Below are 25,627 nucleotides of genomic sequence, written 5' to 3'. Positions count from 1 at the left end.
ATAATAATGATCAAATTGGATTTTTAAAAGTTGAAGGTTAAATTTATTTAAAAAAAGTATGAATCAAGTTTACAAAAGATGTAAATATTAAATACTAAATTTATCATTATGTCATTTTTAAAATACATATAAATTTATTTTGATAGTATATATAATGAGTAAATCTAAAATAAACATATAAATTTTAATTTTCATATTAAAATCCCCAAATAAGCATAAATTCTGAAAATTTTACATTGTGTCTCTTTATGAAAAGAATAAATCTGAAATAAATTTTAATTTATTATTCCAATTTTAGAAAATCGAGATTTTAAAAGTAATTATGTTTATTTGAAAATTTTGAAAAGGAAAATAAAATATATAAAATTTGTTTTGCAAAATTAGAAAAGTTGACCAATTAATATTACAAAAGTGTCCATTTTCTTTCAATAGTTTGTAAATGAAATCCAAATCTATACAGATATTGCTTTTTTAGTTCTTATTGGAAAAAGTTAGGAAATTTATTTTCCTATTTTTGTTATTAAAATAAATCTTATTTTATTTACCTAACATAATTTAAAAAATAAAATATTTTTTTTGAAAACCAAAGGTTCCTGGGTTTGGAAGAGGGATTTATTTCGACTAAGGTTTTAAATTTTAAAAAAAATTATTTGTTTGAATAACTCAAAAAGAGATTTTTTTTAAATTTCTCATAATTTAATTTAATTTAATATTATGTTTTCATTACAAAATAAAATTTTAAACTTCAAATTATAATGTTTATTAATTCTAAATATTTTACATATCAAATGATATTCATATAGCATATTTATAAATGATTTATTTTGAAAACAATTATTTTTAAAATTCATGAAATTTCATTAATCTATTTTCCTGAAATAACTGTTTATGTTCGAATGAATGCACTATAAAATGTTAGAATTTTTCAAAATTCCAAAGTTTCCTCTCTATACACACTTTGAAATTTCTATGATACCATGGAGTTATGAAGACACTATCACGTCAACTTTTTGAAAATATTAAAATTACAAAACAAAAATTCAGGTAAATTTTCTCACGTGGAAAACTTAAAATCAAAATATTCAATAAGATAGTGTAAACGACAAGTAACTATTTGATAAAAGTATCATTGAAATTATTATATTTTGTTTCTCTACTAAAAAATAGACAAGTTAGTCATTGTATGTTAGATCAAAGATCAAGTTGGTCCTTCTGTTAAAATATTAATCCATTTCTAATGTTAAAATTGGTCATTATATATCAACATAATGTACACGTAACATGTTAAGGGTCACTTTTAATAGTATCTTGATCTAATGTATAAGGATTATTTTGCTCATTTTTAAATAAAAGTGACAAAATACAAGGACCTTTATAGTATTTTTACCAAAAATATTACTTTTTCGACAAAGAAAACTCAAAGAGAAGACTTCAAAAATTCAAAAAAGAGGCAAAGTCTACGTCATGATGGTTTGAAAATTCAAAAGCATAGTTGGAAAAATATTAAGAAATGAAGTGAAATAAAGGTGTGTGTTAAAAGATTGACTACCTTTGCTACTCATTTTTTTTTTTTGTTGTTTTGGGTATTGTTGGGTCCATTAAGTTTGTCTCGTTGTTTCTTTTTCCAAGCTATGGGGAAAGTCCATAGGAAACCAAAAGACAATCAAGACTTTTTAGTGCCTTTTTCCTTTTTTAGTGGCTTTTTGATTCGCGGTTAAATCGGTTAAATCATAATTTTTGATTTAATAATTTTGATCATAATATTCGGTGTAATCGATTTGATCGTCAATTGAATAATAATTAAATAAACAGTTATAAATATGACTTTTTTTGTCTTGATTTTATTATTTACCCTTGTTTTGCTCCTATGTGTTTGTTTTTTTTTAACATCCAAAGCTCTAACATACATTTATGACAAAATTAACAGAATCATCATATCCTTTTAGTGGGGCCACGAGGAGGGGCAAAGTAAAATCCATCTCTACAATTGTGTCAGGATTTATTCTTCTACTTGAGAAGAAGGATTACGCTTAAGGTAAGCAAAATTGATGAATGAAACCTTCCTCTCTAAGCAAGCCTGAAGAATCATGAACTCGCCAAATCCTCTTGTTGCTCACGTCTTCAAAGCAAAGTACTGTAAGTTTAATGCTTTTGAAGTTGTTACGGCCAAGCCTTTTGACTTATAGATATGAAAAAGTATTCTACCTGCGAAGGACGTCTAGATCTGGAATGGGAATAATTGTTGGATTAACCCTATTCCTAATAGGCTTTGTTTGGATATTTTCCAAACTCGCAGTTCTTCTTTCTAAGCACAATCTTACTATGATTTTGATAGGGAAACTTGGAAAGTCTGTAGAGTGCATGAAAATCCTAGCGAAGAAAGAGTTAAAGACCTTTTAACTAGGCCTTCCTCCATCTTAGGAGGTAAGGATAGGTTAGTATGGAAAGATGATCCCAATGAGAACTTCTCCGTTAAAGGGGTTTACTATTCCTTTTGGAAATCTAGTCATCATAATTGTCTAGCTCAAGGGAACAATTTAGAATTTGGAAAGTCCTTTAGAAGCTTCGTTTTCCTTTTAAGCTAATTTTTTAATGGAAAATCTACAACAATTATCTGTCGATTAAGGAACCCCTTTTTAAAAGAAATGTTCTCTTCGATAGCTTGTGCCCTCTGTGTCAAGATGGATCTAAAACTTTGGAACAATTTTTCATTTAATACAATTTTGTCAAAGCTAGATGGCTTGGCTCCTCACCCTCATCCATGATTCTTTTAGGCTAAATCCGTTCACTTCATTTGATCTTTTTTTTTTAATCTTATAGTCACCATTGTATTTTTCACAATGAAAATGATCATTACTTATACTTGTAATGATAAAATCATTCATCTAAGACCGGTGACCCATTATCATGTTTAATTTTCATTAACCCATACATGTAAATGAGAATATACTATTTACTCTTTTTATTGATCTATGATTTCACTATTTTGAGTGAAGTAATGTTATGCATAAGTCATGTAGCCAACATAACAACTTTTGAGCTACTACTTTGAGTGCACAAGTTTTAAATATATCATCGTACATGAGCCATACAAACATATTCATTCACTTACTGAAGATTAAGGTAAGTTACACTATGAACGCCATAGGTGAATTAATTCGTAAATGGATCAAAAATAAATTCAACTTGGATTATCTCTTATGTATTGTCAATTTAGAAAATTACATCTTTGTCTCTATTTATGAGAGTCAATTTAGCTTCGATAGCCTAGACAAATTATCTTTCCAATTAGACTTATAAACAACATTATAGTCCTAACATGAGTTATTTACTCAATTTAACTTCATGGACTATGTATAATTTAAATTACCTACTAATATAAGTTGTCTTCTTGTATTACAAACTGACCATGTAATTAAGTCCTTATGGGGGGATAACTTGTCTTGGCTATCATAGCAGGGCAACTCTCAGGTAGACACATATATATAATAGCCTAGAATGATAATGCATTTCAATGAATCCAAGTTGAATGATCTTGAATCTATTTGTAGATAAATTTATTTGTGACATTCATTGCGCGTTTAACCTTAATCTTGAGTAAATATATGTCTATGTGTGTATCACTTGTATGCTTTGATATATCGTAGACCAAAGCATCCTCAAAGTAGTTAGCGAGTAAATTTCTATATTGTGTATGCAATTTATGCATGGTGTGTATTTACTTATAGATACGTGATCATAGCTCTTTCAAAGAGTTAAGAGTATCATTTTAAAGACATTATATGGTTGATGTAAATTGAACTTGGCCAAGGAACCCACCATATTGACTTGAATCATTCAGTGTGTGAATGATCATTTACATCATGTTGTATATAGTGAATCCTTAAAAAAAGGTGATCAAATTTGGCGAAAGGATAAAACCTAAAGGGATCATAGGTACTTGATGAGGGTTATGCACATATGACAAGGTCAATGAACAAAACTTGCTTGATAGCTTTCATGATGGTATATAATTGGTAGCTCGGTCTTGAGTCTTTAATGGTACGACACCCAATTATTATAGCCCAAGTTATATATTTTCATTTGGTCCCTCAAAAAGCTCAATATAACTTTTGATAGATTGCATTTAGCAGAAACACTTGCATTGAATTGTAAACAATTGAACATGGAGAAATAAATCACTGTATTTACTCATTGGAGTAATAGATGTTTTCTTGGTTTAATGATTAGTTTGATCTAAGGTTAATGTAGTACTTCAAATATTTATTTAATTGGATAAATATTTACTATAGATTGAATAATGAATTTAAAGTGGAACTAATTTAAGAGATCATATTTTCTAATTATTCATAATAAAATAAAATTGCACATGCACTTTAATACAATAAGATTGTCTTGACTTTCGCGAAAATAAAATAGTGCTTATGCAAATTATTTAATTGGGTAATTAACTTTAATTATTTTAAAATGAATTGAGATTATAAAACACATATGTAAGCTAAAGTAACCCACTTAGGGCTTGGGATGGTCAGCCATATCGAAGAGGGAGTTATGACTGCCTTAGTAACCTTAGCTACCTATGGGCAACTTATTGTGTGTGGTCTTGGTGTCCTTATGAGACAAGGAAGTTGAAAACATTGTTTAATATGTATTATTGGCTAAAGGAAAAAGAGATTGGTGAAAATACAAAACTTAGCCATTTATACCATATATGATCAAACGAGTGTTATTGTTCTTGAGATCATTTCCTTTGTGATTGTTTTAATAGAGTATTTGTGTTTATGTTTGGTATGGTGCCTACACATCATGCAACCTGAGAGTCCAAGAATAGTGGAGAATATTTGAACTGATGAAAGTGAAGATTGAAAGCTTCTTGAGAATTCTGAAACAATATCATAACATTCTAAGAGATAACTTTGAGTTCAATTTTGGACCTCCCCAGTTTGATTCAAAAAAAGTGCAAAACTATTTGGTCATAGATTTTCAAGTTTTCTTTGAAGTGACTTTTAAATCACTTGATTTGGAGTTTTGTAACTCAATATATGTTCATTGTTTTAAAGTAGTATAGGTCATTGCTAATAGATTGGGATTAATCAAAAACCAATTTTTGCAATTAGTGAGTTTAGTTTGAAATACATTCAGGTAATAGATTGTTGAAGATTATTGTCCTTAACTAATCGAGGTGAATTTGATTTTGGTTTAAAATTTTAAAAATTCTGTTATGCCTTAATTTTTTTTTCAATAGTGATGGTATAATGTTAACCATTTAATTCTTTTTTTTAAACTAGTACTGTGCTTTCAGCTTTCAATGTAACAAGTCTTTCTATTCTTCTAAGAGTTTCAAACTCAACTAAGATGATAGATTTTCATAATATATTATTCCACGCCGATACAAGTACGTTACAAAAATTCTAACAAATTATATGATTAAATGCTTGCCTATAATCATTATCAGTAACTAAATTGTGTTTATAGAAGGGAGGGACTTGATAGATAAAGTGTTATTAGCTCAGGGGTTGGTTAATGGCTATAGTGGATAACATATGTCACCTAAATATACTATTAAGGTTAATTTAAAAGAAGGCATTCAATTCTCTAAGCTAGAGATTTATTCTCCAAGTTCTTAAGCGCTTGGTTTCCTTCAACTTTTAAGACTTGGATCAATAGTTGTGTAACTCGTCCCTTGTTTTTAGTGGCCGTGAATAATTGGACAAACTGTTAGATACGAAAATCTCTTGTCCTTGTACTTGTTCATTATTGAGATAAATGTTTTGTCAGGGGTTCTAAATTTTGTACTGGCATACAAAATGTTTGATTATCACCCAAAATGTAAAAAAAATTGTAGCTCACGTATTCACTCAAGGGTTTATTAGCTTGATTTAACATATTCTTTATATAATAATATTTAAGAAAACTTACAAATTATTCCTAGGTCATTTTGTGATAATTTTGTTGAAAACCATAAGGTCTTTAAGATCTAAAAAACTCTTATTTGAAATTCTTTGATATATTGTAATATTTTTAAGATTATCAAAATCCTTTTTGAGTTGATTCAAAAACTTTCTTCAGGGATTTTAACTAGTATGATCCATTTAAGATCGACCCTTTAAAGATCGATCCTCAAAATTATCCCCCAACGATTATATTTTAACTAGTACGATTATATTTTTGTATAGATAAGGGTTGATCTTTTTGTTTAAAGGATTAATCCTTTTATGTTAAGGAAGTGTAAAACTTGCCATTTTTCACTCTCCAACAATCCAAAATAGCTAAAATCCAATTTTATGGCATAATTAGAGCTTAATAACACTCCAAGAAAAATGGAATAGTGATCCAAGAAAGTATACAAAGAATTTATAAGAGCTTTTGAAAAAACTGTATTTCTTTTGTCATTCTTTGTACATATTTAGTTGGGTTGAGTTGAGTTGAATGCCTTTGTGCTAGTTTTTATTTGTACTTTTGAGAGCTTAACTTTACAAACACTCAACTATTAAAAGTTGTTTATTGTTTGCACAATTTATCATTGATTTTAAGAGATTTTTTAAGGTTTGGGACAGAAAAGCCTTAAGGGGATTAGAGGTTCTATCTTAGGGCCGTAAAAGATAGGGAGTTGTAAAGTCATACCTTAACCATAACGGTATTTTTCTCAACAGTGGATTAGGGACGAAACTTAACAAATATAGCTAAGAGATAGGATATATACATTGGAGTTGTGGTTAAACATTTATAAATCTTGTGCTTAATTCATAAACTCCTCTCAAATTCAAATATGCAAAATTTTAATCACCATGTCATCCCCCTTGGTGATACCTGGTATTTGAGCATACTAGGGTCTGTTAACTTAGTAATAGCTATAAGATATATTTTGAGGTTCTTCATTCAAATTTTAACATTGCAAATGATCAATTCTAACAAGAATTGTTTTGAGCTAATTTTAAACAAAATGGCTTGCAAAGCATAATAGAAAGCATATGACTAGAAGTGAGGTCTCTCCTTGTTAGGTTTTTAGGTGTGTCACTTGTGAAAAAAAGGATAACAGTTAAATATTGCACTTTTCTTATGGAAAAAGTGACTTAGAGAATTAATAACTAGACAAATAAAGAACTATCCTTTGTAGGTAAATTGTAGCTCATCCAATTAGTGATTTTAATTTTACAAAATTTTTGGTGTAAAAATTTGTTCTTACCTTTAAGTTAATAAAGAAGACTATTCAACTTCATATCTTTTTTCTTTGGAAAAAAAGTGAAGGATTGACTAAATGAACTAGTGTAAGTTGGTAGGTAGGTTGTCATGCAAAGCTGGAAGGAAGACAATGTGTCAACTATCAATGACTATGTGAGTTAGAATTAGGCCTATAAATGATCTTTACCAAGGTTGGTTTGCTATGGGTTGCCTTACCAATGTATCAATTATCACTACGTTTTGTCATACTAAGGCTTTCCTAGTATGCGTACACCTATATACTTTGGTAAGATAGAAATAAAGGCTACACCGATCTAATACAAAGAGTTGACCACAAGTGTGTTGCAATTAGCCAGATGCGAGAACAACTATGCACAATATGAGAACTTAATTTAGTAATGCAAAGTTAAGAATTGATTTTAGTTTGCTACTATCTTTTGCAACATAACAATGTCAATGTAGCAAAACTCTTGCTTCTTAAGATAATTTTTTTTTACTTATCTAAAAAAGACTTTTGTAGGTTTTAGATTGATAGAGTCATAGTGTATAACTTCTCCAAAATTTGCAATCATCCTTACTAGGAAACTAAAAACTGAGTCATCATCTTTAATTAGGAAAGGAAAATTGATTTTATTATTAAAAGAAGGCTTTGTCAAGGATACCTTTTCTCTTTTTCCTTTCCTTAGTGGAGTGCTTATCAAGGCTATGGCCTCTTCCATTTTGGTTTATTTGATTATGTGGTAAATTGTTTTAAGATTCCCATATCCTTTTGTAATGCTTTATTTTATATGTTAATGTGGGAAGGGATGGATCATGAGAGAAGGGAGGTTTATTTGACAAGTTTGAGTAAACTAGAAAAACATAAGAAGTTCAAGGGAATAGTTTCAAAGATTTTCATGCTTTTAACATTACCCTTCTTGAAAATAGGTTTAATGACTATTATATCTGTCATCTTTGTGGGCACAAGCTATGAAAGGGGTTTTTTTTATAATCTATTTTCATCATTGTTTAATTCTTAAAAAAGGAAATATGTGTTGTGGAAAAGTGAAGCCTCCTTAAAGGATTTGTTTTTGCTAAAGAGAGGCTTGGGATGAAATAATAATGTAGTAATTCTTTTTGGAAAGACAAGTGGAGTCCAACCATTGATAATTTATGTGTTCATGCCTTAACATCCAAAACTTTTATGTGGTCATAGTTAATGAGTTAATTAATCAAGAACTAAGAGTTTGGATTATCTTTAAGGGTTGTTAATGGTATTCAAATTATCCCTATTAGTTTGGATTCGAAGGATGACTCTTTTATTTGGCACTTGATCAAGGATGAGTTGTATAGAGTGAAGTCAGGATACTATGTGCTTGTTAAAGACCAAAAAGTGATTACAAGCATTGATACTTCTTCACGAGCTAACTTGAGCTCTCAATTTTAAAGTTTAATATGTAATTTTGTTGATGACAAATAAGGGAATGAGGAGAAGATGACGTACCACATGATGGATGTGTTTTGTTCTTATAATGGAGAAGGTATGAATGGGAGATATAAACTCCTCCCAAGGATAAGGGCGGTATTTATAGGTGGAGGTAACCCTTTCTCAGCCTTAGTATTAAAACATGTATGCTACAAGTCCTATATTGTTTGACTAGTTGGGGAGCATTTTATTCTTCCAAATAGGTGAAATGGGATAGAGATGACTAGGTAAGGTCTCACGTCTAAGCCATGCAATGAAGGGCCCAACACCTATCTTTAGCAAGGTAGATCATAGGAGTTCCATGTGTTAAGCATACAAAGCTTAGTCTTGTTCAGGTGATGACTAGCGGAGTTGTGCCATGGTGCAATAAGGGCGGTCAAGCTTAGATAGGCAAGGTACTTATAACTTGATCCCCCCCTCGAGGTCAATGGGAGGTTATAGAGTGACCATCCCTAAAACAATCCATGCTTTTGGTTTGTAGTAATGAATGTGTGTGTAATGCACGTTGGTGTAGATATAGTATGTATTGTGTAAACAAGACTTTTGGAGTGTCTATTTTAAATTTTGTTAGGGTGTTGTTTGTGTTTTCTATAGTTATTAAGGAGAACACGTGTTCAACCATTATTGGCTAGTGAACATGTGTAGTTTTTTTTTGGAGTTGCACTATTTTGAATCTTCCCTTGTATATTTTTCTCTGTTTGTAAATAAGGTGTCTTATGAGATTTTTGAAATGTTAGATTTTACAATTTTATAAAGAAAATTTCAAAAGTGGTTGTACGTTATGCACGGTGCGAGCCAACAAAGTGCTCATGATCTGTGAAATTGTCACCTTAAGCATTCTGTCTCTTTGCAGGATTGGGAGACAAAACTTAAACCTAGGGCAATACCAAATGTGTTGAATGGTTTTTTGGCTCCGGGTGGACAATACTTTAAAGGCTTCTCTTTAAGGATTCAACCTTCCTTCAGCAAATTTAAACATAGCCCAAAGGTTAAACGTTTTATTTGGAGGGCTTATCAAAACACCTTGGCCACTAACCAGGTGTCATAGATCCTCTTTTGTTGCCTATTCAAGATATGGCAAAGATATTGAAATAGTCAACCATATCTTAGTTCTGTGTGGAAAGCTATGACCTTCAACTACATCCCTTCCAACATGGAAAACTATATAGAGAATGGAAGAGTGTTTAAGGATTAGAGAAAAACCATGGAAAGGGATATATTTGATGAAAGGCAAAGCTCAGCATCCTCTTCCTTGTCTTATTCCTTGCCTCACTATCAAAATCAAATGCCTAGTTTTAGAAAAAGCTTTCCACACTGTTAGAAGGGATGTAGCTATTGCGAAGGTTTCATGTTCTTTCCCATGAAATATCCCTTTCATTCAGTTGCCAATGTTGAAAATTCCATGAAATATCCATTTTCTTCCTTGTTTAATGCTCAATAAAGGAAAATGCCTTGTGGGATAATGATGGAATAATGATGTAATAATTCTATTTGGGATGAAAAATGGACTCCAATCATTGATAATTTATGTGTTCATGCCTTAATATCGTTGTGGTCATAGTTAATGAGTTAATTAATCAAGACTAAGAGTTTAGAAGTCAAATTTTCTTGGGGACATGTTTTGCCTAAGGGTTGTTAATGTATTCAAATTGTCCCTATTAGATTGAATTTGAAATATGATTATCTTATTTGGCACTTGATCAAAGATAGGATGTATAGAATGAAGTTGGGATACCATGTGCTTGTCAAAGACCAACATAGGATTACAAGAATTGGTACTTTTTCATGAGCTACTTGAACTTTCAAATTTGAAGTTCAATATGGAATTTTGTTTATGACAAATGAGGGAAGGAGAAGAAGGTGACGATTCACATGATAGATGTTTTCCACTCTTATAATGGAAAAGGATGAAAAAGAGACATAGTCCTCCCAAGGCTAAGGGGGGATATTTATAGGTGAGGGCAACCCTCTCTTAGCCTTGGTCTTAACACATGTATAATGCAAGTCTTATGTTGGTCGGCTACTTGGGAGCACTGTAATCCTCTAAATAGGCGATGATGGGATGGAGGTGGCTAGGTGAGGTCTTACGTGTGATCCATGCAAGGAATGACCCAACACTTATCCTTGGCAAAGTAGATCATAAAAGTTCCATGTGTTAAGCGTACAAAGCTCAGATTGGCGATTTTGTTGCTCTCCACATTACCTTTGGTAGGTGGTTGTATGTCACACGTGGTCGAAGGTGCTCTTACTTTGTGAACTTGTCACCTCAAGCACTTTGGCTCTCTATAGAATTGGGAGACAAAACTCGGACCTAGGACAACTCCAAACGTGTTGAGGGGTTTGTTGGCTTCGGGCAAACGACACTTTAAAGACTTCTCCCTAAGGATTCAACCTCCCTTCAACAAATTTAAACAGGGTCCAAAGGTTAAACATTTTGTTTGGAGGGCTTATCAAAATGCCTTAGCCATTAACAAGGAATCATAGATCCTCTTTTGCTGCTTATCTAAGATGTGGGAATGATAGTGAAACAATCAACTATATATTAGTTCTATGTAGAAAGCTATAACCTTCAACTACATTCCTCCCACTATGGAAGAGTATGTAAAGAGTGGAAAAGAGTTTGAGGATTGGAAAGGGATATAGTTGATGGAAGGCAACGCTATCCTCCTCCTAGCTTCACAATCAAAATCAAGTGCCAAGATTTGAGTAGAGCTTTCCGAACTGTTAGGAGGGATGTAGCTATTGCCAAAGTTTCCATGTTACTTCCATGAAATAATATCCATTTCAATCAGCTGCCAATATGGAAAATTCCACGGCTACACAGTCTTGGATTTTCATTGCTCAAGGTAATATAATTGATGGGAGTCAACTCGCTAATGCAAACAATTTCAGCATTAGTGGACAGTACCTATGATATAACCCTTGGCTCCCATATGCTCAAGAATGGAAGATGGCAAAATATTATTGTTAAGGGTATGATAATATTAACCTTGTGCACTTTCTCAAAGGGTAAGTTGGGAAATTCAACGTACACACACACCCCAAGGTATGTTTGAAATGCAACTGCGGCTAACAGTTCAACTTTAACAAAATATATTATTAATAATTTGGTCTAATTTGAATTGAATCCCCATACTTTATAAGAATTAAAAAATTAGTCCTTTTACTTTAATTTATCAAGATTTGATCCTCATACTTTACAAAAGTTTGAGAAGCACTTAGTCCACATGTTTGTAAACGCGCAAACTTAAACCGTTGGCTTTTACTAATTTATTGAACTACCAATTTTCTTCCATACAAATTACACATAATTTCACTTTCATCCTTCATTTGGAGAATAAGAAAAGCAGTTTTTGCCCTTGAATTATGGATCAATCAATTCAATTAGTTGTTAGGACCACATTAAAAATAAATTATGGCATGATATTTAATAATCTGATTCAGATATAACATGACGGAACAACAAATTTCCCTCTTATATGTTAATTTCTCAAACTTGAGTTATGACCGAAATGATTCCATGACTCATCCATCTCTCTTTAAAAAAAATGAATTTCAATCTCTAAAACAATATGAAGAGGAGAAAAGGTGTACAAATCGAATTAAAAATATAATGTTGAAAAGTTGAGTGTTGACAAAATTTAATATTAATTTATAATACGATGTTAAAGTTTGATCTTCGCATGCTATCAAATTTTGGGTCAAATTGTGGTTTTGGTCCTTCTATCATGTAGTCTTTATATTTTAATTTGATTGGTGAATCCTAATTTGTACAAATAATAATGATAATAGATCTCAATGGATTGGTGATTCCATTTATAATTATTTTTAAAAATATATAATTATTAAAGTTTAATATATCCATGTATTTATCTTTTTAATTTTGTTATTATTATTATTATTAAAATAATTACAACAGACGTAGGTTCGTAGAATTTAACCTCAATTTTTTTTATTTTTTTTGGTCATATAAAGACTTGTGAAGTCAAACAAAAAAAAGAGTCACCATCAACAACTGTTGAAGGACGTTTTCCTCTCATTTCCTTTATTACAGGCGCCCTTTTTTTCGTTATAAAAACACAACCAAACCAGTTGGGATTATTTTCCACATCTTCAACTTGTCTCTGTTTTGTTTCAACTTTGGATCTTCACCTTTCATTCCTTTCTCTTTTGAGTTTTCAACACCATGGGAACTCAACAACCTCCTCCTCCTGACTACAATGGTGAAAACATGAACAACAACAACACTGTATGTTCTTATATTATTTCTCTTATATCTCCTTTTATGCCATGCAATCATCTTTGTCTTGTTTCTGTATCATATATTGCTTCTTCTGAATATTTTGTTTTATGAAAAAGTAGAAGCTTTAAACCCTCTCTAATTTTAATGAAAGCACAGTTCTATCACGAGAACTTGAAAGTGAAAATAAATTTTGCATTTACACTTCTACCCTTGAATTTTACTGTATATTAATTTACAAAAGAATTAAAGTGAATTTCACTATATATTGATTTATAATTTTGAACGAGAAGAATTCTTTACTATTTTCTCTATTCACTAACCTTGAACTCGAATCTGAACCTGATAAATTACATCAATATTTTTATTTTATTATTTTCTATCCATAAAACCCGAACCCGAACCCTCCTAGATTAAAATAATAGCCTTGTTTTACTCTTTTCTCTCCAACCCGGCTTTGCTAAGGTAGCACTTAGATCCTACCCGAGCTGTTGTTACCCTATATTTTGGAAACCTAGGATTAGCCTTTTTTCTGATTTGTTGAGCTTAAGAAAGATGATTTTGGTTCACAGGTTTATATTTCCAGCACGTGTCATGATATCTATGGCTAATGATCATCAGAAAAGTCAGTACTGTATTGTTAGCTTCAAAGGCTTAACTTAAGAAATGTCAATATTATTAACTTTTTGATACGTCACCTTACTTTAAGCTCTGCTTATTGAGAGAAAAATAAAACACCATTTTTGTAGAATTTTGGTAAAAATATTTTTAATCTCTCTATTTGAAAAATAGATAAATTAATTCTTGTAAATTAGTTGTAAATTAGTTTAAAGAGCGTTAAAATATGAAATTTTACAAATTATCCATTTATTGAATGTACTTTTGTAGAAGAATTTTATTAATGGTTGTTGACTGAAACTATATGTATTATATTGAGAAAGTGCATATATTAATTTACAATATCCTTTTTGCAACTTGAAATTAAAGAAACTTGTCAGATGATATGTTCTCAAAAGTCAAGTTTAACTTGTTCACATGTAACCACATGGTTTAGATTTTAGTAATCAGATATTTATAGACCAGACAAAAGCTTGACTTTTCTTACAATAATAGGCAACATATGTAAAAATGGCACTTCTAAGGTATTCTTTTGTGAATTAATGTATCACAGTTGGATGAAAAATCAGCAAAGCAAAAAGCAATTGATGATTGGTTACCAATTAACTCATCAAGAAGTAGAAAATGGTGGTTTTCAGCTTTCCACAATGTTACTGCCATGGTTGGAGCTGGTGTACTTAGTCTTCCCTATGCCTTGTCTGAACTCGGATGGTATGTTCTGAATATTCATTCCGAAAAAATCGAACCCGAATCGAGTCATCTCACATTTTTGTTCGGTTTACAGGGGACCTGGTGTGTTTATCCTAGTGTTTTCATGGATCATTACCTTGTATACACTATGGCAAATGGTTGAAATGCACGAGATGGTTCCGGGAAAACGTTTCGATCGATATCATGAACTAGGACAGTACGCATTCGGTGAAAAACTCGGTCTTTATATCGTTGTGCCACAACAGCTTATTGTGGAAGTTAGTCTCTGTATCGTTTATATGGTTACCGGTGGACAATCGTTGAAGAAGTTCCATGATACTGTCTGTAGTAGCTGCAAATCGATAAAATTAACTTATTTCATCATGATTTTTGCCACTGCTGAATTTGTTCTGTCTCACCTTCCAAATTTCGACTCGATTTCGGGTGTCTCGTTGGCGGCTGCGGTCATGTCTATAAGGTATATTATCACAATTTGTGTTGATATCGATGTTAATGTTCGAAAATGGTAACATATTTGGTTTTTGTTTTGTCGCATAGTTATTCTACGATTGCATGGAGTGCTTCATTAGCTAAGGGTGTTCAAGAAGACGTGCAATACGGATACAAAGCAACAACTACGCCCGGAACCGTGTTTGGCTTCCTTAGCGGTTTGGGTGATGTAGCTTTTGCTTATTCCGGTCACAATGTGGTTTTGGAAATTCAAGCTACAATCCAATCTACACCCGAGAGACCATCGAAAGGACCGATGTGGAAAGGTGTTGTTGTCGCGTATATAATCATTGCCTTGTGTTATTTCCCGGTCGCTTTAATCGGGTATTGGATGTTTGGCAATTCTGTAAAAGACAACATCCTCATTTCATTAGAGAAACCAGCATGGCTCATTGCAATGGCTAACATGTTTGTCGTTGTTCATGTTATCGGAAGCTACCAGGCTCGTATCGAACAATTATTTTTTCTACTTCTTCTTCTTCTTCTTCTTCTTGTTTTGGATTGGATTCCGGACTAACTTTTGTTTACATAGGTCTACGCAATGCCGGTTTTCGACATGATGGAAACCCTACTAGTAAAGAAACTAGAATTCAACCCTACTCGAACACTTCGATTCATCGTTCGTAATGCATATGTTGGTAAGTAAAAAACTCTCTTCGTTCCTTTTAAGCTTACTTGTAGTGCAAGTAACCCATGTTTTTCATTGCAGCATTCACTATGTTCATCGGGATTACATTTCCTTTCTTCGGCGGTCTTCTCGGGTTTTTCGGTGGACTCGCGTATGCACCAACAACATACTATGTAAGCCACATTCTCGGATTTTTCGGATTTTTCACATCACAAGTCATTTTTTACATGCTTTTTTTTGTTGTTGTTGTGTGTGTGTTCTTCAGCTCCCCTGTGTCATATGGCTTATTGTTATGAAACCAAGAAGGTATAGCTTATCTTGGTGGATTAATTGGGTAAGAAAATCTTGACCCAAACTTCATTTTTTTTTCGAGTTTCCAAATCGGTTTTCGATCGATCTCACACGGGTTTCCTTTTGTTTTCCCAGTTCTGCATTGTGATTGGTGTTTTATTAATGGTCTTAGCACCAATTGGAGGGATGAGGCAAATCATAATTCAAGCCAAAGACTACAAATTTTACTCTTAAATTTGCTCATTTCACCACAATGAATTGATTGGGATTTTATAGTATGTTTTAATGAGCCTGTAAAGAAAAGGGATATTTTTATGTCATAAATGATGTATTTGAGCAATGGTATTTAAGTTTAATTGCTTGTTTGAAAAGCATGTATATATATATATATATATATATATATATGTGTGTGCAAAATCCCATCAATGGAAAAGAGCATGAATAATAAAATAATCAATTAATGTTTGCTTCATTAAGGCCGCCAAGTTTATTTTATTTTGATTCGAAAGTGAGTGTTGTATGAATATATTTGATTTCTTTTAATATATATATATATATATATATATATATATATATCAAAAATGGATATTTTGCAGAAAATGAAAATTTTGGATAACAATTTTGATTGTATATAATTTGAAAGTGAGTAACTAATGATAATTAATTACGACATTATGTGTTCCTTTAATTGTACATAATTTTGATTAGTATAATAACAAATTCAACTTTTGGTGTTTACATATTTTGTCATTTTGACCTTCATTCTAAAAAATTCAACAAATTCAGCCTCATGTTAAATTAGGACCAAATTGATAAAATGTGTAAACTTTAAGAGCTAAATTTATTATCATATCAATCAAAATCATGTTCAATTGATAGAAAACATTAATGTCGTGATTAATTGTTCTTAATTAACTGTTTATTTTTAAAATAAACAAAAATTACATTACTTTGATAGACCAATTTGTTTAATTTCAAAATTAAGAAGAACTGGAGAGATTATTTACCTAAAATGCAACTATACAAGGACTCCCTTTGCCATAAACCCCGACCATGAAACATAAGCCGGACATGCATATTTTCAAAACAAGTCTTTATCAGAAAATAAAATATTCATCAAAACTTTTAAAATTAAAGAATGATTTGTATTATTGTGAAATTAATGGAATGCTGTATTCGGCAATAAATTCAGATACCCTTTAGTATCCGGAAAGAAACTGTCAAAATTATGAACCTGCTGTTTCCTTATTTTCAGTGAAGGAAAATATTTGAAAATCTTTTCTTTTATTTTGAAATTTGATTATATTCTACATATAGTAAAATTTAAATTTTAGATATAATTTTTAAATTTAAAAATTTAAAAATAAAAATAATCGAATTTTTTTGCATGTATAAAAAACAAATGAATGAAAACAAGAACTTAGTATTTTTCTACAAATTTGCCTAGGGCGGAGTTTGCCTTACATTTGTAGTCATTTTCAATATTCTTTGATACTATCAATATATATATATATATATATATATATATCTTTGTATTTCTTTTTGTTTCTTGATCTTCATCTTCTTCTTCCTACAGTAGGGTTTAACAATGGGGGATGAATCTCCTCATAAAAAGCTAGAAGACAATAATAATACCCTAACTCCAAGCACTGTAAGTTTTCCATTTATGAATGAAAACCATGTTCTTGGAATCCAATTTTGAAATGATTTTATGAAATAATCTTCCAGGTAGATGAAGATATACTAAAGAAGCAAAAGGAGATTGATGATTGGCTGCCAATCACTTCATCAAGAAATGCAAAATGGTGGTATGCTGCATTTCACAATGTTACTGCCATGGTTGGTGCTGGTGTTCTTAGTCTTCCTTCTGCCATGTCACATCTTGGATGGTATGTCACATACATACATACATACAAATATACACATGTATATGCTATGAAGAAAGACTAATGTTTAACCTATGATTAAAGGGGTCCTGGTGTTGTGATTTTGATCCTATCATGGCTGATTACACTATACACATTATGGCAAATGGTTGAAATGCATGAAATGGTACCTGGTAAAAGGTTTGATAGATACCATGAACTTGGCCAACATGCTTTTGGTGAAAAGCTTGGTCTTTACATAGTGGTGCCTCAACAACTGATCTGCGAAGTCGGGGTCGACATTGTTTATATGGTTACCGGAGGAAAATCATTGGAGAAAATCCATAGCTTGGTTGCCCCTCACAAACACATCAAGACTACGTATTTCATCATGATTTTCGCTGCGGTTCATTTCATCCTCGCTCACCTCCCTAACTTCAACTCTATTTCCGGTGTCTCTTTGGCTGCCGCGGTCATGTCGCTCACGTATGTTATGTTCTTTGTATTTTAATAGACTTTAGAGGATAAAACATTGTTTTAATTTGTTACATATGCAGTTACTCTACTATAGCATGGACTGCTTCCGTCCACAAGGGTGTACAATCCGACGTGGAATACGGGTACAAAGCTAGCACCGCGACTGGAACCGTCTTTAATTTTCTTACGGCATTAGGGGATGTGGCTTTTGCATATGCTGGACATAATGTAGTGTTGGAGATTCAAGCAACAATCCCTTCTACCCCAGAGAAGCCTTCAAAGGGTCCAATGTGGAGAGGTGTTGTCATTGCATACATTGTAGTAGCATTGTGTTATTTCCCCGTTGCACTCATTGGTTACTACATGTTTGGCAACAATGTCGAAGAGAACATCCTCATTTCGTTAGAGAAACCGACGTGGCTAATCGTTGCGGCTAACATGTTTGTCGTAATCCATGTGATTGGAAGCTATCAGGTCTGGAATTTGTTCTGTTCTTTATGTGTTACACAGTGTCCTACATTGGTGTTTTATTTCATTGTTTTTTTTTGTGTAAACGCAGCTATATGCCATGCCTGTTTTCGACATGATCGAAACCGTGTTGGTAAAGAACATGCATTTTAGACCAACTCGAACGCTTCGATTCATTGTCCGCAATTTTTATGTTGCTGCAACAATGTTTGTAGCCATTACATTTCCTTTCTTTGGGGGTCTTCTTGGATTCTTTGGAGGATTTGCTTTTGCACCTACCACTTATTTTCTACCCTGCATCATGTGGCTTGCCATTTACAAGCCAAAGAAGTTCAGCCTATCTTGGTGTACAAACTGGGTATATTTTCAACAACATACCCGTGTTTGGACACATACATTCACACACAAAGCACAAGTTTCTTTAACAAATTGTCATCTAATATACGTTTTGTTTTTGCTTGATTTCAGATCTGTATCATACTTGGCCTTCTGCTAATGACTCTATCGCCCATTGGAGGTTTGAGGAATATCATCATTAATGCTAAAGACTATCATTTCTACTCTTGAATAGTTTCTGGAAATGTCATACATATCCATATATGTTTATATGAAATAAGGGAAACGGAGGGACCTTGTGATCTCCACTGGTTGGCAAATGGGGAACCATTAATGTATTTCATGGCGTAAACAACTCTAGTTTCAGCTTTCTTCCTGTCCATCGTCTGTCAATAGTTAATTAGCTATTTTTGTCTAGTTGTGTGTTTTTTGTTAGTTTTTTTTATATGAACAAGGATTTGATTCACAACAGTCGATGGGTTGTTTCAAGTGTGTTTTCATGTTTGGCAATGGTCAGTAATGGTGATTGTTCACTTACTGTACATTTTCTCTATTTTCTTTTTCCCTCACCTAGTTTCAAATAGAGTGGAGTTCAATCTATTTCTCCCTCTTCCGGATCATTTACGGGATTTGGAACGTTAGATGGTTCACCTTCTTCTTCCTCTTCATCCTCTTTCATGTACAAACCGAGTTGTTCCAACGGGTTGTTGCTCCCAAACTTGAAACTACCCAAGCCATCCTGTGAATGATCTGGGCTTGTTTCATCTACCGAGCTTGGCAAATGCTCAGCAGGGGCAGCTCTAAGCATTTCTAAGTCCTCAAGAAACCTGGAATTCTCATTGATTTCAACAGTCTTTTCCATCTACAGAAAACCAGAAAAATGTGGGTTATAAGTCCATAACGAGACAAGAATGGCAAATTATGAAAAGGTTAATATAATGCTTTCCTATACCTTCAGCAATGCCTGTCGTGCTGCATCCCTCTCGAGCTCTCTCTTCCGTCTAGCCTCTGCTGCAGCTTCTGCTTCAGCTTGTCTTTGAGCATCTTCAGCAGCTTTGGCTTCTGCTTGCAACCGTGCCTTCTCTGGCCAACATTAACATAATTGTTGCTTAGAAGTGCAAAATATAAACAGCCAAACTTGCCCTTATTGAAATCATATGTATCAGCATTTTGGAAATCCGGAAAGACAGGTTTGAAGTTCAAACCTTTCTTCCTTTGATGTTCAAGTTCCTCTCTCTCACGACGCAATTTCTCAGGGTCCCCCTTCTCCCCCTGATCCAGAGTAAAAAAATGCTCAACATATAGGCATACAATAGGTTTGGACTAAACCAAAGTTTACAACTAACCTGTGTAGTAAGTGCCTTCTCTCGAGCTTTTAGAATGGTATCAGCAAATCGATTCTTCAATATAGCAGCCCTGTAGCGTTTCTCAGGTGAAACTGGTCTCTCATTTGGAGCACTGTCCCCTATATTTTTAAATGGATAAACAGTGAGACAACTTTAAACCAATTCTTTTTTAAAAAGAAAAAAACCCTTCCATGATTTTTATTGATCTTACCATCTTGATGACAATCTGACTCGACAGAACTTGACTTTGCTTGAGAAGTCTGCTCAAGCTGATCGAACCCATTGCATTCTACAAGAGACCATGGATTAACAATGCTTACATGTAAAAAAAACATTTATAATTTCATGGCGTTGCCATTCAAATAAGAATTAAGAACATTTCTTTTCTGAAACTAATGGAAAGCAGAAATATTATAAATTTTAGATACTCACCATTCCTATCAAGAGGATTATCAGCACTTGTCTTTTCATCTAATTGATTTCCGGAATCTACAGCTTCCAATACCTTAAGAATAATGCGAAGTAAGATGCAAGTTAGAAAGTAATCCAGCCCACTAGGAAACCCCTCGAGATAAGATGCAAGAATCTAGTATTATCCTTTTACAACACCTTAGGTGCACCCACCAGACTTGAAGCTTTAGCAGCACCAGATTCACTGTCAGAGGAACTGCCAGAGTCAGAATCTGCAAAGAATACAAAAGAAACCAATCATGGAAAAGGTATTTGGCCACATAAGAAAAGCTTGTGCTGAACATGATTTGGGAAAAATTAACCAGTAAACAACAGGAGAAACAAAAGAAATCAACTTGAATAATACTAGCAATATCCAAACTTCCAAAGAAAAAGAGAAGTTAATTCACAGAGGCAACTAATTTACCATATGGGGGGTCAAGAAATTGTTATTATCCTATACAAGTTTCCCTATCCCTAACCCATTTAGAATGTTTAGCCAAAAGCAACTACATCAGCAGGTATGGTATGGAAGCATAAATGTCAAGAACCCAATCTTTGCCAAACAGTTTCTAAAAGAATGTGGGTTGCTAGGTAAAATACAGCATAGAGAACTGATAAATTGGATCCAAAAGAATGTGGTCAACACAAGATTCATCATTTAACAAGATTTAGGCAAAAAAAGTTACAAATATCCAATTACCTCTAGAGCTTCCAGAATTGAAAGACTTAATGCTTCTATGGCCTATATCATTCTCTATCTCCTTAGGTGGATGGCTTGACAAAGGAGGCTCATTTTCCCTAATGTCAACAACCTCATTAGCCTGGTCATCCCCTGCAAATGCAAAAGATAAACAGAGAAAGTCAGAAGGAATTCTTCAAACATAGCTCAGAAGGTGGGATATTGAGCACAAGGATTTGAAAGATTACCTCTGCATTGTTGCATTGGTGAACTACTCAGTCCAGATTTGTTCAATTGCTGTATCAGGAAAACAAAAATTTCCCAGAAAGCAAACAAAAATAAATAAGATCTAGATGTAGGTAACCACTTCACAAATATATACTACTTCAAACCATCAATGGCAAGCAATTATACTGATTTTTCACCCTTTATATGGTTATGTACCTGAATTTTACAAGGTTCAGCTGTTGATTTGTTATTCTTTTTCTCTTGTAAATACTCATCTAAAAGTTTCCGCAATGTGAACAAGGTATCATCACTGAGGTCGTCAATATCAATCTCAATTTCTTCCTCTTCAGACTCCCTTCCATTTGAACTGTGCTCCCTCAAGAAATCAATGATATGCATCGGCATTTCAGTGAGTAAAGACTCCAGTTCTACACCTAGCTTGTGTTTTTCCTCATCTGTCATTCTCTTCACAGGCTCCGGTATAACTTGTTGGGTGACAGAGGTCGTCTTCCTCTTTTTAGCAGGAAGTACTGTTTTAGAAGTTTCTATGTCCTCAGCAGGAGCTTTGCTTTGACTCAACTGGGCACCAATAGCAGGCAGCTTCTTATCGATATTTTTCCACCTCACTTCAAAAAATTTGTTAAGGGTATCAGCCATAACATGGACATCGTTTCCAGGGGGATTATAGGTCATTGCATTGCTGAATGTAAGCCTCACATCAGCATAAAACTGCAAGGGGCTTGCATATCCGCCTGAATTTATCTTTTTTTTAATTGTTCCTAGATCCATCGGGTGCTTTATAACATTGAAGTAATCCGGAATATTCAACTTCACTACATCTACAGGTTCATTGAAGACCCACCCATATTGATGCCCCATCAACCGTTTCAGCAAACCCTCGCATTGCTTCATCAAGAAAATATTTGCAGTATTTGCTTCAGAAGCATGCTTTGCAGACTTAAATTTTCCTGAAGAACCCCGAATCAACTCACGTGCCTTACCATTCCGAGGATTTCCTTTCTTCCCCTGCTCAGAAGCCATCATGGGCAATTTCTGAATATCCTTAACACGTGGTAAACTTTGCACATTGCTACAACTAAGAATATCACTGGAAGATGACACAGTAACCCCATTTGTCCTTAGCAACTCAACTTTCTTCTGAAGCATCTGTATCTGCTCCAGTTCATGCCTCAAACAATGTATCAAACCCTTTCTTTTAGAATGCGACATGTTTGAAAGGGAAAGCACTTGTATAGGGACACCAAAAGTGTCATGTTTATCAGAGTCAAACTGATACATTTCCTTGTTGGTGCACTTGGATACTCTGAAGCAGTTACCTAAGTATCAATTTTGTCCTGAGCTACCAGCTCCTTCGGATTCACCAAGAGGCTCATATGGCCCAAATAGTACCTCCCGCAAACCTATCACTCTTTGCCAACGTCTTAGCCAAATTTACTTCCCTTTATTCAATATAAAGATGCTACTGGTTTTAATCAAAATGCATATATTAAACCATGGGAGCAAAATTATCCCTTCAGATTTCTGGACTAACTTTATACACTGCCCTTAAATCAACTATTAAAGTAAAGTTTGATAGTAGTTTCGAGCAAAATAGCTAATCTCTTATTCACGATCACCTTAATACTAAAAACTTAACCATTTCATTCACTTTTTGAACTACACCATCTTTTGAAAGACTCAAATTCACCATTTTAAACCCAAGAGAACATTAATAAATATTCCACAGTGAATACACCCAGATTTATATGTTTACAAACAATATGATATTTAATTCAACTTATTAATAGTTAAATTAGATTAGCTCTTACATGCATATACCCGAATCCCGAAGTTCTTTGACCATATTGTTTACCATTTTTAAAAAATCCGCATCTTTAAAAATCCCATATTCACTAGGTTAAACCCTAAAAACACGAAAAAGAAAACACGATTGATGCAGTTAATTGAACTGGTTCGTATTTGAAAATTAATTGCGAGATAAAGAGAAGTTAATTGAACTGATTCGAATTTGAAAATTTACAGTAGCAATTACTAGTTCAAAGCTCAAATCCTTACATGGATACAACAAAACCCTAACCCAAAATCACGCTCCAATCAACCCAAAAAAAAAGAAGAAGAAAACCCGAACCCGGTTTCAAAAAGAACAAAATCTAAACCAAATAAAACTTACCAATCTGCCACTGTTCCTCGAATCTCGAAAACCCTGTCGTCAATTCTCTTGTCTTTCCGGCAACGAATACAAGGATATAAACAAAAATAAAAAAGAGAAAGCCCTATATCAAGAAACCCTAGAGCTTTAATGGTTGATTTTTTGATAAAATAATAACTAATATATTTTAATGCAAATTTTGAAAATTTGGGTCGCTAAAAACTATTAGCGAGGGCTCTAAAAACTAGGGGTAAATTACAGTATTAGTCACTAAACTATGGTTAAATTTTTATTTTGATCACTTAACTAAAAAAGTTACAATTCGATCACTAAAATTTTTAAAATTATTTTTTGGTCACCCGACTGTTAAGTGCCATTTTTTTAATTGGTATACCAGTATTTTTAGTCACATGTTTTTATATTCTTCTGTCAATTTGACATTAATTCACCAAAAAAACCTTTAAAATTATTTAAAATATAAAATTCTAGAAAATAAAATAAAATCTAAAACGTTGTTGTTGAATAACTAATATGTATGAGAAATAAAAAATTATAATTCAATAGAATTCAATAAAAATTAAAAATAGAACAAAACCAAAAAAAAGTTAGATCATTACATGCTTCCTCAATGTTTCTAAATCAAATTAGTAATATATTCAAGTCAAGTTTCATACCTTTGAAGAACATCTAGAACAGATATTATAGAGGCTTGTGAAATTAACTATAATGTCATTTTTTTAGCCAAAAATACAACATGTACCATAAAATTTTATTGTCGAACTCAATTCAAATTTTCCATTTATTTAAATTATTTTTCAAAACTCAAATTCTAAAAATAAATTATATTAGATTTTTTATTTTTCTATAACGAAAAAGCTATGTCAAGAAACGAAGAGGTAAAAACATAGAACTAATAATTTTGCTTAATGTTTTTACTTTTTCTGTGCTTTTTAAAGAATAGGTATTGACGATTTCTATATAAATAACACAGAGAAAAATCGAGGGTTTAAAACAGATTTTCCTCATTTTCTCTCACTTTATCAATATTTGAAATTTGTATATACTTTTATTTTAATTTTAGAATTTTTAAAAATTTAAAAAGAATATAATTTTTTATCATTTTATATATAATCAGTTCAAATTGATAAAGAGGTATAAAAATTAAGAACTAAAATGATCATTACACCATCTAAAAAGTGTCACTTAACAATCGGATAACTAAAATATAATATTGAAAACTTTAGTGACCAAATTATACCTTTATTTAGTCGAGTGATCAAAACAAAAAAAAATTACCTATATTTTAGTGACTAATGATGTAGTTTGTCCTATTATTGTTTATATAACTTAGGGTGAGTTTGAATGTGAGTTGCGTTTAGCTGCAATTAGTGTAAAAATATCGATGGCGGTGAGATTAGATACTGTAGCGATACTGTAGTGTGAGATAAAAAGTAAGCTAAATGCACCGCACTGCACCCCACCGCCCATCGAAACCCACCCTTAATTTTCAAGTTCATTAAAATATTTAAAAATATATATAACTTACACTCCTCCATATTGTATTTAAATATTTTTTAAAAATATTTATATTATCTTTAATTTAATATTTAATTTTATTTTAATAAAATCTTTATTTGTATAGTGAGAATTTTCTCTAACTAATTAGACAAGGCACCACAAATATTGGTTAAGTCCGAATTGTATTAACAAATCTTTTGTCCTCTCTTTCTATATTTGTGTGTGCCAAATTGTGTGATAAAAGGTGCACACTTCACTTATATTTTAAATATATATATGATTTATTTCAATCATATATATATATATATATATATTAAAAAGACTTCATCCATAAATTGGTCCTTAGATTATACCATTTTTTTATCTTGATACCTAATCTTCTTCTTTTTCAATCACAAGTGGTACCTAAACTATTTTTTTTCCTAAGTTGGTACATTCGTTAGTCAAACCGTTAAATCTATTT

At 32.5% G+C, this 25,627-nt stretch overlaps 2 protein-coding genes and 1 pseudogene across 2 annotated transcripts; 2 read left to right on the top strand and 1 right to left on the bottom strand.

Moving 5' to 3' along the window:
• The first annotated feature begins 12,671 nt into the window (after window positions 1-12,671).
• Window positions 12,672-15,995, top strand: LOC105769406 (lysine histidine transporter 1). The gene is made up of 8 exons (XM_012590023.2): window positions 12,672-12,896; window positions 14,059-14,216; window positions 14,290-14,673; window positions 14,754-15,147; window positions 15,238-15,343; window positions 15,415-15,506; window positions 15,599-15,667; window positions 15,760-15,995. Exons 1-8 carry the CDS (start codon window positions 12,834-12,836, stop codon window positions 15,856-15,858), a joined length of 1,365 nt encoding a protein of 454 aa, XP_012445477.1. The 5' UTR covers window positions 12,672-12,833; the 3' UTR covers window positions 15,859-15,995.
• Window positions 15,996-17,212: 1,217 nt separating this feature from the next.
• On the top strand, window positions 17,213-19,312 carry LOC105769420 (lysine histidine transporter 1). Its single transcript, XM_012590042.2, has 6 exons — window positions 17,213-17,275; window positions 17,353-17,513; window positions 17,595-17,975; window positions 18,047-18,440; window positions 18,526-18,792; window positions 18,903-19,312. Exons 1-6 carry the CDS (start codon window positions 17,213-17,215, stop codon window positions 18,999-19,001), a joined length of 1,365 nt encoding a protein of 454 aa, XP_012445496.1. The 3' UTR covers window positions 19,002-19,312.
• LOC105765674 (transcription factor GTE8-like) lies at window positions 19,228-23,816 on the bottom strand (annotated as a pseudogene).
• Window positions 23,817-25,627: the final 1,811 nt, after the last annotated feature.

Source organism: Gossypium raimondii, chromosome 7 (genome assembly GCF_025698545.1).
Source record: "Gossypium raimondii isolate GPD5lz chromosome 7, ASM2569854v1, whole genome shotgun sequence".
NCBI classification, from domain to species: domain Eukaryota; kingdom Viridiplantae; phylum Streptophyta; class Magnoliopsida; order Malvales; family Malvaceae; genus Gossypium; species Gossypium raimondii.
This window is presented reverse-complemented; position numbering and strand designations above follow the sequence as displayed.